The sequence below is a fragment of the Anopheles merus genome, chromosome 3R (genome assembly GCF_017562075.2).
Source record: "Anopheles merus strain MAF chromosome 3R, AmerM5.1, whole genome shotgun sequence".
In the NCBI taxonomy this organism is placed as follows: Eukaryota; Metazoa; Arthropoda; class Insecta; order Diptera; family Culicidae; genus Anopheles; species Anopheles merus.
In genome coordinates this window covers 20,786,568-20,800,271 of record NC_054084.1, presented here as the reverse complement: position 1 = coordinate 20,800,271, position 13,704 = coordinate 20,786,568, and the positions used below count along the sequence as shown (strand labels likewise).

The 13,704-nt window shown below is 43.6% G+C and overlaps 1 protein-coding gene across 4 annotated transcripts; it reads right to left on the bottom strand.

Annotated features, from left to right (window-relative positions):
* Positions 1-1,481: 1,481 nt before the first annotated feature.
* LOC121596867 (protein borderless) lies at positions 1,482-13,375 on the bottom strand. Of its 4 annotated transcripts, none has more exons than XM_041922205.1 (9): positions 13,152-13,375; positions 12,239-12,817; positions 5,140-5,362; positions 4,796-5,080; positions 4,566-4,714; positions 3,180-3,440; positions 2,669-3,104; positions 2,359-2,589; positions 1,482-2,278 (listed from the first exon to the last, which is right to left on the bottom strand). In XM_041922205.1, the coding sequence occupies exons 2-9, from the start codon at positions 12,545-12,547 to the stop codon at positions 2,040-2,042; spliced, it is 2,133 nt and encodes a 710-aa protein (XP_041778139.1). In that variant the 5' UTR covers positions 12,548-12,817; positions 13,152-13,375; the 3' UTR covers positions 1,482-2,039. The 4 variants fall into 4 exon arrangements, with proteins under 4 accessions (XP_041778139.1, XP_041778138.1, XP_041778140.1 ...); XM_041922204.1 differs by having other exon boundaries at positions 12,239-12,813; XM_041922206.1 differs by having other exon boundaries at positions 12,239-12,813; positions 13,293-13,370.
* Between the last annotated feature and the right edge of the window lie 329 nt (positions 13,376-13,704).

Genomic DNA, 13,704 nt, shown 5'->3' with positions numbered 1-13,704 from the left:
ACTCAATTTTGCTACCATTAGTTTATTTTGCTCTGTTTCATTGTGCTACACTGCATTAACATAAGCATCATCATCAGCATCATCATCAGCGTCAGCAACATCATTGGCCTCCTCTTTGCCATCATTGGCAGTCTCAGGAGCATTGTGGAGCGTACACATACGTACGTCGTCGTCGTCGTCGCTTGCCGCCTGTGGATGATGCTGTATGAGAATGGTTTCGGTTACAGGGGGCCCCACAGCAGGAATCAGCACACACACACTCACACAGGGCTCGAAATACCGGTCGTTTATTCGCCGGGTTTGAATAATTGATTAAAATTCTCCAATGGGGTCCTGTGTGCGGTAGCATCGCAGGTTCCTTTAGAACCATGTAACGTAAAGCTTTTACTTATTTTTTTGTTCTAAAGTCAGCCCCATTATGGGTAGCTAATATTCATTCTTTGCTGGTGATGAACGCATCCCTCAGGGGGGGGGGGACTTGAGCTGATGATAGACCGGAGTGGCCTGTATGACAGATTATTTACACGGACTTCGTACGAGAAGGAAGCTGATTTTTTATTATTGAAATCATACAAAAGCTGGAACCTATGTGAATGTTATCATTGCTTTATACGAACTCTAATTACTACTACAATGCTCTAATCTTCTATTGCAATGTACCCTATTTCGTGCTAGCGAATCCTTGTCTCTTTGCGCGTTTAATTAATTATTCCTGTATCATAGGCAAGATGGTGCCTTACATCAAAGCGTGCTATGGCGCTTTGTTCTCATGCCATAGAGCAAGATCAAACACATATTTGGCTTAGAAAAGCGTCCCCGGCGTACAAACCAGTGGCGCAAGTTCCCAAGGACTCTTGCCTCGAAAGCGGATTTATTAGGTTCCCGGAATCACAGCGGCTTTGGTAAAGGGTAATCGGTGTTCAAGTAGTTTGTAGAATAATTATAATTTGGAGTCTTTTGGTAGGATTTAATTAGCTCGCTAATATTACTAAAGCAGTTGTTAATGATGATTTTTTGTTTAAATCTATAAGAACAATTAGCAAACTTTATATTTGATTAAATATTACCCAACAAAGCCGCATTAATTTTTGTATACTACTTCTGGTAAAATTTCATGTTACTGCGTTGCGTTACAGCCGTTTCGGATGGGGTTCTCGTCCTACACTGTTGAAACTTACATACAGCTTTCTGATTATTGCTAGACAATGAAGTCAAGCAAGATAGTTTACAGGAACTTATAATTAAATTAAAAAAAATATATTAAAAATGAGTAGTTTGTATCTAACATTTCTCGCCATTTCGTTGCTAATTATATAAGAATAAAACAGAAATTCCTTTGAAAAAAGAGTACCTTAATTCAGAAGGCGATATAAAGTATGTCATAGTCTATTTGAAATAATATTCTTGCTCGACGAACTTTATTTGCTTCGACAGTCGTGAAAAAAAAACCTGTGAACAAAACGGAAACACACAAATGGCAATCCTTTTTCTTATGTTTAATTCGTTTATTATTAGTTAATGACAAGATCTCATTGTTTCGCACTAAAGATAAACAAAACCGTCCTACTGCTTTCCAATAGCACCTGTCTCCTCTTTTTTTTTTTTTTTTGAGTATGATTTCAACTGCTTTGCATCCAATGCATCAACTTAGTTTTCCGCTGGCGAAAACACACGCAGTACCTCAACGTTCAACGATTAACACTTTTATTAATATATGTTCTCCTGGTGCTTCATATTGTTTTTTTTTTCTTCGTATTTTCCTATCATATTATATTCCGCTATGCTAAAACGATAATATCTACTACAAACGAACACTACACACTACTTCCGAAACGGGGCAGCTGGAACTTTCGGCAGGTCAGTATCGAAAAAAGGACTACAACGGTCACATGGCCATGGAGACGAATCCCTGGACGACATTGCTTAACATGCGGCTGTATGGTGGAGATGTGTGTGTGTATGTGTGTGAAAGAGTTGACGCGTAAGTGTTTTTGTTCTTTTCAACGGATGTATGTAATGGTTGGGGTCGTTTCTATGACTTATATTTTCATATTTTCCGCTTCACGCAGCTGCCGAATTCGTTTCCGCTTCATGTAGAGCAACGTGCTGATGACGGCGAGACAGAACAGCAGTATCAGCACGCCGCTGACCGTCATCACCTTGACACGCCGGTAAGGGTAGACGTACAGCTCGTACTCATTGCTGCCACTGGTGTAGTTGGTGGTCGACAGAGCAAACACCTGGAACGTGTACAATTCATCTTCATCGAGCTGCTCGACTGTGAACAAAAAACACAATGCCAGCGATTGATGAGTCAATTAAAGTGCACGAGTTACTACGTATAAGTTAGTCGCTTACGTATATAATGCGTCTCGGACGTTTCTGCACTACCGTGCAGCTTGTGCTGTGGTTCGATCCACCAGCGCAGAATGTAGAAGCGAAGCTGATCCAGCCCGAGCTCCGGCGGTTCCCAGCGGGCCACAAAGTTGTCCTGCTCTTTGCGCACGTAAAAGTTTCTCGGCGATCCGATCTGGCTGAACTGGAGCAGTGCATCTTGCAGTCCATTTTCCGGTTGCTCAAACTCAGTCGCTGCAAGGAGCAAAGCAAAAATCGCAACAAGTTTGTTGAAAAGATATTTTCCAACGAATGCTCCTTTTCAGATACTCACGTTTGGTAAAGTAACGGAACGCTTTGCTAAACATTCCATCACCGTAGTTGTCCTGGCATAGCACCATGAACTCGTACTCCCGTGCTGGCTGCAGGTTGGTGATCGTTGCCTCGAGGACATGCTTATCGTTTACCTTGAGCGTTCGCCACTCGGGCGCTTCCGCTAACCGGTACCAGATGATGTACTCCAGATACTGGCGAATATAGCCCGGTGCCCAGCGGATCGTGATCGAGGTGTCCGTACTGTTGCCGGTCAGATTGTACGGTGCCCGCGGGGACACGTTTTCAATCATAATCTCTGCATCGGCCGTCACGGTGGCCGCCTCGTTCGTCGCCTGACAGCCGTAGATTCCCCGATCGGACTCGACGATGTCCTCGATCGTTATGTTGCCTCCGTTCACGGAGAATCGACCGTACGGCAGCAGGCTACCATCTTTCTAAACGGCACAACCAAACACAACAATCAAAGGTGAGTTTCAAACACTTTTTTTACATTCTTCTCTGCATCCTACCTTAATCCACGTTATCTGCGGAATGTGATAACCGTCGCGATCCCGTGCATCACAGTGCATCTGCACCGTACCGCCCATCTTGGTGACGTACACGAGCTTCGGTTTGATGGTGAAAAACGGTGGCCTTTGCACGATCACGTTGATGATTGGTGAGGGTCCATCGGTGCCGAGATCGTTGTACGGTGTGCAGGAGTACCGGCCGGCGTGTGAGTCGTCCACTTTGTCAAACTGGAGGCTTCCATTGCGGTTGTAGAATACACCCTGCAATGTAGTAACGGAAAGGGATTATAGAACTTTACTTTAAGCTCAACTTTTCCTCGGAAAGTTCCTAAATGTCTGAGCGTTTTCATGTGCAGAAACATGTGCAGAAAATGTTAGCTTTTTGTAATATTCCCCAATTAAACAAATGATGCAATTATATGGTTGAAAAAGACTTTTTATCATAAAACTATAATGTACAGCAAACCCATTTAATTCCCCAAGGAGGTCTACCGGTTGCAATTGATTTATTTGCTTATGCTGAAATTGCTTACACATTTACCATTTTGATGTTGATAAAATAGCTTATCAACACATACAAAATTATTGTTTGCTTAAATCGTGCAAAATTACTCGTAGTGTTAGAGTTAAACAATCCAAATATTCAAACTACATACTAAACTAAACTTAGGCTAAAAAATTATTAATCACATTTGATATGCCACAGGGAATAAGAATTGAAACACGATTTAACAAACACATTGTATGACTGTTCGCTTAATATAGAGGATTCCATCTTTAATTTATGAATGTCCAGCCAAGACTTCAAGAATTCAACCCAAACTCTGTATGTTTATTCAGGTTTTTATATTAATCTTAAGGTTAAGCTTTTAGAAATTAACGATGCCTTAGCCGACTCTGAAGAGAAAGGGTTGTGTCAAGAACCAACACATTTTAATCCTTATCCACCATACAGGGTTTCCCACAATGTATTGGTTGGTTCCCATCAATTTTTTGGTGGGTTCCCATATATTTTGGTGCGTTCCCTCGATTTTTTGGTCGTTTCCCAGAATTTTTTGATCCGATTGTATTGATATCCAATCGTAAAATGCCAATAAATTATGGGAACGAACCAAACATCTATGGGATACGATCAAAAAATCATGGGAACTGACCAATACATCGTGGGAAACCCTGTAAGTGGTTTACCGTGATTTCAAGGATGAACAATTGATATAAAGCCATCGTTACAACCCCTGTGTTCAATACATTATTTCACACCATGTAGCATTTAATGGTGTGTTGTTAAGCTGTGGTAAACTGAACCCTTTTGTTTCATAGCTTAATAGAGCTATAAACCATATACCATGACCGCTTGTGTTCAAATGATGACACCTCAAACCTTACCTGCACATTGTACGGATCGAACAGGAACCCGTCCTTTTCCCAGCGCAAATTCTTCAACGGTGGATTGGACCGGAAGTGACAGTTCAGCACGGCCGACTCACCAAACGGAATGTATACCTCTTTCGGTGCGTACACTACCTTTGCCTTATCTAAAGACATTAAGACGGTAAATGATGAGTTAATTCAGTGAGCTATAGTCGCCTACAAAGACTACTATTTCTACTACTCACACTGTACGTTCAAGTAGGCACTAGCTGACTGGGTATCGTTGGCAGAGTTGCGCACCTCGCAGGTAAAGAACCCAAGATCGCTCATCTGCGTCGGGTTGATCGTGAGACTACCGTCCGGTCCCATCATCGAACGATGGGCCAGATCGTAGTACTCCAGCAGCGACACATTGTCCTTGTACCACTCGACGAACATCGTTTCCGGATTCTGGACGACGCAGTGGAAAAAGGCTGGATCGCCTTCCAGTACGGTCTGGTTGACGGGTGGGATGCGCAACAGTGTTCCGCCTGTGTTGGAGATGAAAAATTAATGTAATTTCGGTATCGTTCAATGTAGTATTACTTACCTAGAACGGAAATGTGAAACCAGGTGCCATTGTTGCGCTTGTTCGGGACACGGTTCGGGAAGATCACTTTGCACTCGTACCAACCGTTGTCGCTTTCGCGTATCGAGGTCAGATTGAGGGACGCTTTGCCGTAGAGTATGTCGTTGTTGAGGAGCGTCACACGTCCGATGAAGGTTTCGTAAGCGTTTAGCACGCCATCGTATAGAGTAAAGACAGGTTTGTTCTGCAGAAGGAGAAAGCAACGTATTAATGTTTGTTTAATTTGTTTTAAGAAATCGTTTATGAGTTTAACTCTAACGCCAACTACTCCTCCCTCACTTGTGCAAACATTCATTTGCAATCATAACAACGCCAAATTGTTAATTGCAGTGTCAGAGCAGAACAATCGCACCGAAAGCCGTTAACAAGAATGTCTTACCAAAGCAATCAAACTGAGGCCGCGTTCAAGCGGTCCAATCCAGCAACGAATTATGATTAATGCCGATTTGAACATTCGCACCGAAAAATGGCATGAGAACATGCTGAAACGAACGAAATCCCACCCTACCCGAACCTAATCTTCCGCGAGCGAATATCGCACGCAATGCCCGCCCGTCCCTGCCACGACCTCGCCAAAACAGCAAACTTGGGTGTTAAGATAGTCATCTGTTCTTATCCTGCTGTCACGTTTCACCCCGGTCCCACCGGGGGCATCGTTTCATCGCTGACACCAATGAAATGATAATTGCCATTGCCAGCGAACAACAGAAATGGAACGGTTCCGGCCCGCCGACGGTCGGCAGAACACGCACCCGCGGCCACGCCAGAGCGCGCCGTTAAACGATGGTGTTCATCCCGGTTAAATTGGCAAAACCAACCCGTACCAATGTTAGGAGACAGATACGTACACGCACACACACACACACACACACACCGACTCAGCATTGCACCCGTGAGTCGTTTGCGAAATGGCGTACCGACCGCAGCATCCCATTCATTATCGAATTAAGGTCATGCTGTCTTAGAAATGGTAATGAATTTATTGACAATATCATTTAAGCCGACTGTAAGCCGTTTGCAAACGCTTGCCCTTGTGCCGGTCGCCCAGTTTTGCCGGCAGGAGCTGATGAGAACATATGCGTACATGTCGGTTGGCAGGCTGGGCGAGTTCGAGTCGGTTCGGGTTTCGGGGAATGGTACGCGATCGAGCCGAAAAGTGGATGTCAAGGTTATTGTAGCTTACTTTGGGGATGATCTGGTGTGCGGCAAGGGGCAAAATTGCAACACTTTAAAATCGCTCAATATAATCCTGCGGAAAGGGAATGTTGCTGCAGACGGACAAAGAAATGGTCAAGATGATTTAGGTTATGGGTGTAAGATACCTTAGTTCTGGTCAGAATATAAAAGTACATTCGAAGTACGGAAATAACGGTTGAAATAACTTTAAAGCTGCCTAAAATAATGGTTATGGCTTTAATAAAAACCTGTTGAAATGAAAGTTTATTTTGCTTTTCTGGCATTACGGGTCTTAGGCTCTTCTATGTAGCTAAGGTCAACAAAGCGATCAAGCAGGTGACAGAGAGCCTCGGATTAAAGATAAACGAGACAAAGGCCATATTTATGTGTGGCACTAACGAGTGCTCATCTTCTTAATGATAATGTACGGACAGGCAAAACATACTTTTGAAGTCATCCAAGATTTCACCTGCCTCGGGTCAAAGGTCAACACCGGCAACAAGATGAAAGCTGATTTGTGCGCAAAGATGCTGGCTGACGACCGGTTATTGCTGATCCACTATTTCACCACTAATAACCTGTCACGAAACTAGAACTATATCGCCCTTTATGGTACCAGTTCTCTCATTTGCCTCTGAAATACGGACCATTTCCAAATCTGACAAAACCTTTCCTGGCACTTTGGAGAGGATGATTCTCAGAAGGACTTTATGCTCCGAATGTGTGGAATTATGAGGAGTTACCTGATATTATTTGCTTTTTTTTTCAAACCAATTCACTACACCACATATAGATGAATGTTCCAATAATACACACTCGCTACTTGCTCGCTTAGCATAACAACCTATACTGGGATGGGAGGTTAAGGGGTAGTAATACTTAGGTCAGCGGTCGGCAAGCTTTTCGACCGAAAGGGCCATATTCTACAAAAGTGTTCTTAGAGTTCCACGTGAAGAATCAAATAGACCATGAGAAAAAATGTGTGAAAGTTCAATGAAATATATGAAGGATAAAGAGCCGCCATCTCGAAATCAACAAACCATATGCGGCTCGAGAGCCATATTTTGCCGATTGCTGGAAGAGGTGGATGTTCTGCATCAGGGAATAGAAACACGTTGAGTTGAGAAAACAAACACAACTTTTTCTCAAGTTTGCCAGGCCAGAACCGTGCCACTTGTCAGGAAAGAAACCCTATTCTGCTTTGTGCAAATCAACGAATCTATTATACAAACAATAGAAATACTAAGAAAAAGGTGAAATGTAATCACTTTTTATCAATATGTTGTTTTAGTTGCAAATTTTAGTGGGATTCAGCAAAAACAAACAATAAGCATGCTTTAATATTATATTTAACAATCTCATGTATTTTGGAATACTATGAATGTGAATGGTTCAAAAACATCAAACCATTCTACTCTGCATTTGTATAGGAGCAACCAATAATTACATGCAAAGCGGCTTACTACAACTGTCATTTAATACTAAAAAAAACATAATAATGAGCAATAAAACTGAAACAATGTAACGCCCACAATGCCCTCCACTATCGCAGAAAGCAAAAAAAAAGCACAAAAAAAAAAAACTATCCCCACCCCATGTGACAAAAGCCACACCGCTTGCCCACATTCGGTGACAGTTTCAATTAGTGTCAAGCGCAAACAGTACGGCCCAATACCGAACCCGTACCCGCCCAAATGTACGTGTGTATTTCTTCCATTATTACCCATTCGCCCCATCCATTTTCGTCACCGGTTGTGCTGTCCGGCACGGTTGCGGTCCGGCTGGCCGCGTGTATGGTCTGGTCTGATCCACACCCTAAACCGCTTGCACAAGATTTCTCGTTTGCATTTGCATAAACCAGCTTTCCCATCTCGGTCGCAGCACTCCTACACACTGTTCTCCCCTGTTCGACCCCCCTTGCGATGTGCTCTTTGTGTTTGCGTGCGGCTTCGACGGTAGCCGGAAGCCGGACAGAGCCGGAGCGACCGGCTCCCGGAATCTGTCCGAAACTGTGCGAAACTGGGCTCGCGAATTGATTTTTGCTTCCAGTGTTTTGAGCGCAAATTAATGCGACTCGCGTGCGCTTTTGCTAATTACGATCCGACCGGCTACGACTGCCTCTTGGGCCGCCCCTCTGTGTGTGTGTCTGTGTCGCTCTGAACCCGTGGCCGTATCGTGGGTGAGCAAAAGAGAGAGAACATGACAGCGGTCGGAAAATTGGGTAATCACTTGCGTACCAGCGATTGTTTATTTCCTTCCATCTGTTTGTTTGGTATTAATGGCAAGAAAACAGTGAAGGCGCATCGCCAAAACCCCTCGTGACTCGGTAGAAACCCGTTCGAATTGGGACGGATTTTGAAGCGAGCTGAAATGTTTATAAGCTGCACGGAAGCTCGTTAATTTCAAGTGAAAATAAACACTAGCTTGATTGTCCAGCTGCTGCGCGCGAATGCGAATTCAGTAGGAGGGGATAGTTTGGGTTAGAATCGGGGAACGGTAGTCATGTCACTTTGGGCTAGCCATTCAATGGAATTGTGTATACTGCAAGAAGATACGCAAATTTATTCGATAGACCTAAGGACATCATATTGTAGAAAAATCTACTTCTGTATTTAGAGTACATCAGGCGTGTACGGTGAAGCAAATGTATGGAATTTCTCGATTATTCTAGAATATTGTTTATACAATAGTGAGGAAGCATCAGCAAACATCAAACAATCGATCCATCAAAGATCAATCATTGATTCTAGTAGTGCGACAAGAGGTGTACCCTGGGATACGAATTCAGTCTTTCGAATTTCTGAGTGTTGAGATAAAGTCCTTTGAAATACATCTTGAACGTTGTAGATTAAATATTGTACTAGATTCTAGATCTAGATCTCTAGATTGAGTCTAGATTGTAGATCGATATCAACTCACTCTTTTTGCATGTGATTTATTTTCCTATAAAATCCATCAATTATAAATGAAGAACTGTCTTTAAATGCATTATCAGTAGAATAAGATGGATATACAATCAGGTTTTGATTTTTATAAAAATAGTTAATACTTCTTCTTGATAAATTCATCTTTAAAAACTAAATTAATGCTACATTTTTCACTATGATCGATTTACTGGCTTTATTAAATGTGTCAAAATGAGAAACAAAGGCTGCTTTATTATTTATAATTATTTTGGGATTAGGAGGTGGTCCCGTGGTACAGTCATTAACTCGTACGACTCAATAACATGCCCGTAATGGGCTCAAACCTAGAATGGACCGACTCCCCGTAGCAAGGACTGACTATAGCCGGTTGTGTTTGTTTGCTCTATACTGCCACCATGTAAACTATTTGATCGTTTTAAGCGAATGACTCCCCTAAAATGTGATTGAACTGTGATGCAAATGAATCTTTTGACCTTGGTCTGTCGTTTAATTTGGAATACTATTGCCCACAAACTTTGCACAGTTTTAAGTTTAACTGTCTTCATGGAATTTCAAAAGTATTTGGTTATGTTTCGCAGCAGTTTTGCCGATGATAATAATTTGTTCCGTACAAACGAGTTTTTTCATTACAATTAAGAGTAAGAAATCAACACAATTTATTGATCAATATTCTCCATCATCCAAAAAACTCCACAATCAAGCACAAAGACAAAGGAAACATTAAATTTATGGATTGTTCGGTTTGCCGAAGGAGGAAATGTACGGCATTCGAATTCGAATTTCCCCGTAATGGATGAATGTTATTCAATACTTAGTTTGGATTGAAGCAGTTCTGTGAAATGAACATAATACAAAATGCACAACACAACAAATTTATTTACATTAACTTCATTTGATTAAAAGGTCTAACAACGGGAATAAAAAACAAGCTTTGCACAGTATTCAGATAAGATTTGTCTCGAATGTGCTGTGATCTAAGCATCTCCATGTAGTGTTGGAGCATTGCTATTGCCTTATCATTTGTTTTAATGATACACGTAATATTCGATTCAACAAATAATGGGAAGCATTATGATACTTCGTAGAAGTGAATCATTATCTTCCATGGTATTATTTATGATATTATTTGTCGGATTAACAGCCTGATCACGGCACTCGGTACGGAGGGTCGAACAGAAGGTGACACGAGAAATTGAACGAAGTTTCCACTGAAAAGACTTAATTTAAACATTGTTATACGTTTTTGACAGTTTAAGAGCTTGAAAAAGTATTTTAACTGCTCATCGATTTAAATTGATTGGCATTGGATTCGTGTCCCATGATCAAGCTGTAAAGCTTTTGTGGAATGATTTTCATCAACTGAAACCTGTTAGACCTATGTTTAACTCCGTATTCCACTCAATATTCCACAATATGTGTATGAGTCATGGGTTGCAAATGTTTAAAAAATATTGCTGTAATCCTAAACCCTCATAAAATATTCATAGCCTTAGGACAAAATCCCTAAAACATTCTCTTCTTTTTATCATACCACGAGATAAATGCAATTTTATCTCTTGTACACATAACAGTAATGATTGCCGGATAAGCTTTCGAGCCGAAAGTATCCATTCGTTCGTTGCAAAACAAAGTAAATCGATACTGCCTTTATAGTAAAGAGGAAAAAAACACCCCTCCCGCGGTTGTTTGCATTTAATTTGCCGCGCTCGTACCACATAATCCGCCGATAAAACAATTCATTTTTGGCAGCATTAAACCCACCCGTGGCTGGTGTCACCCTTAAAAGGGGGGCCCTTCCGATTATCCAAAATCCGCTCCCGGTGGTGGGTTTGAGGGTGGTGTGGCGTGGCCACTAAATGAAAACGTCATAAAATTTTATCTCATCCCCTCTCAACACCCATGACACGCAACGTAGAACGCGCGTGTGTGTGTGTGTGTGATTGTGTACTAAAATGCAGCGAGCACATAAAACCATCAGCGCCGCGCTTTCACGATCACCAATATGATTAAGAGCCCTCGGGCGGAACGGAGAAAGCTGGCACGGAAAGGGGAAGCAAGGGCCGACCTTTTGTTTGCGTATCTTTCCCGGTTTTGCTTTCATTCACACCCATCCCCCACCCTTTTCCCATTCCGCCGATTGTAAAATCCAAATTGCATGTTGCAAAGCGTTCGCGTGCACGTCACGTTTTGCCGCGCTGTCAACCGTCAACGCGAGCCACTGCGAGCCGCGGGCTGCAGCGGTTGTGGCATCGCTTCCTGTTGCATGAGACATGAATGAAAATGGAAAAAAAGCAAAAAAAAGCGTGCATTCTAGAAAAGAGCACACAGTCACCGTCATATGTCGGTGGAGGATCATAGATGCACCCGGAGAGATCATAGAACCGCCCGGCGCGAGAGGCCAACAAGAGCAAGTGCGCGCGCGCGCGCTCGCGCCTGCACACACTGTTGCGTAAAACAAATAATAATAAATTTGACCTTAAACTTTACGGTCAATGAAATGATACTCTCCAAAGGGGAGGCAGGGGAAGCTAGATGTGAGATGCATTTGCCGCATTTAAGACACGACTCCACGACAACAATCCGGTAGAGCACCGGCCACTGGGAGCGTGTCCTCTTGTCAACCGACAGTTTGATTATTTTGTACATCTTGGGGGTAGGTACCTTCCCTCTTGGAAGTTGTTATTGCACTGGAAAAATCAGTCATCCTATAAGTCATTGGATGAAGGACATCATCAGGGACAATGCCCGATGGGATGGTGTTTATGGGTTTTACAAGCAATTTACATCACACAAATTGAATCGTGCATGTTCGACCCACTTTTCCTCTCGATAGACCGGTAGAATCTTGTACTGGTTCCTTTATGCACTCCCCAGCATCACCCCAAAAAACCGAACCATGGAACGTAATTGAATTTTTATCGTAAATTTCTCTCTCTCCCCGCCCGGGGATTACTTACATCCTTGTTCCAGTGCAGCACGTACGGGATGGGTTCGTCCTGCGGGAAATCGACCGGACAGTCCAGTATCACGTACGAGCCGATCTTCGCCTCCAGATACACCGGCTGCCGGTCGTCCAGGTAGCCCTCGGTCCACCCGAACCCGCACACCGCGATCAGCACCGCCGCAAGCAGCAGGGCCACGTGGGCGACCCGACCACCGGACGCCGGACCGTGCCGTAACGGTGCGCCACCGACGCCCACTGCAGACCGCCGGCCACTGCACCGCACCGCCGTGGCCGTGGACAGTAATTGCTGCATATTAATCATTGTTCCAGGTTCGCTGCGTCGCTGTGTCGCTGTGTAATTTGCATTAGCCCTAATTGATGGTTATCAGCGGCTGGCTGGCTAGACGCGGCCACTGTACGCCACAACAACAACAACAACAACAACAACAACAACAACAACTGCAGCAGCAGCAGCTAATGCAAACAGAAACGGTTGACGGGGTTTAGAACAACCCGTTCCACCTACCCGGTTTTGGACGTTACTTCGATGCTTCCGGGAGCTTGAACGCTTAACACTTCACACACACACTGGCTTATAGGAAGGAGAGAGAAAGATAGATAGAGAGAGGAATTATCGAAAAGGGCTTTTATGTGATTATTGATTCCACTCGGGAGGCGTTTAATTCCAATCACTACTACAAAATTCAGCCTCTTAGTATAGCTCACGCACTAACTGCAAGACACTTCAGAATGCAGTATCACTACCCCCGAGTGCGGACACGATTATATTGCGTCAATTTCACTAGCAAACTTTGCGACATCCGTGCGTTCCACCATCACAATAGACCCCTCACACAGGAAAAGACCTGTTTATTGAAGATTATGCTCATTTAAAGAAAATGGATGTAAGCAGAAGTACTACACACTGTAGGATGCTCTGTTTAAAGAAGCGATTAGCGATCACGTTCAGAACTCTTCCACTTTCCACACTATCTTTCGTATGTTTATACGCTGTTTTGGGCCAAAGCTTCACCCGCACTCGCGACTTAGCAGATTGACTCAATTACGCGATCGAGATCTTCCCGTGTATTGTGCACGCTCGCCTCGTTACGTGCGCACAACTCGCACGATCGCGTACGCGTCCAATCCGTTACTGATCGCTCCAGCATCAGCGCAGCTCGGACAAAGCTCACGGCTCACGCAAATCGCAAAACGGAACGACGCAACAGCCGGATGACGCTGTGCTGGTCGGTTGGGTTGAGGGGGAGTGGCAGGGGGAGAGCAAGACAACCGGGTTCGCATTAAGGGTTGATTCGTTTGATAACATGACAGCACAGCAGTTGAGCACGTACGATGATGTGTGAGTGCGAGTGAAACACAACAAATAAAAACGCCGTAACCGGTGTACAGCGCATTAGAACGTCGTGTGCACGGGTGTGCGGAACGGGTTCGAGCGGGATGGCATGCGATGGTGCAGCT

Coding starts and splice junctions, on each gene's coding strand:
- LOC121596867 (XM_041922203.1), bottom strand. CDS start 12,547: ATGATTAATATGCAGCAATTACTGTCCACGGCCACGGCGGTGCGGTGC. Junction 5,363..12,238: donor TGCTGCACTGGAACAAGGAT/GTAAGTAATCCC, acceptor CTCCTTCTGCAG/AACAAACCTGTCTTTACTCT. Junction 4,715..4,795: donor TGCCTACTTGAACGTACAGT/GTGAGTAGTAGA, acceptor TAATGTCTTTAG/ATAAGGCAAAGGTAGTGTAC.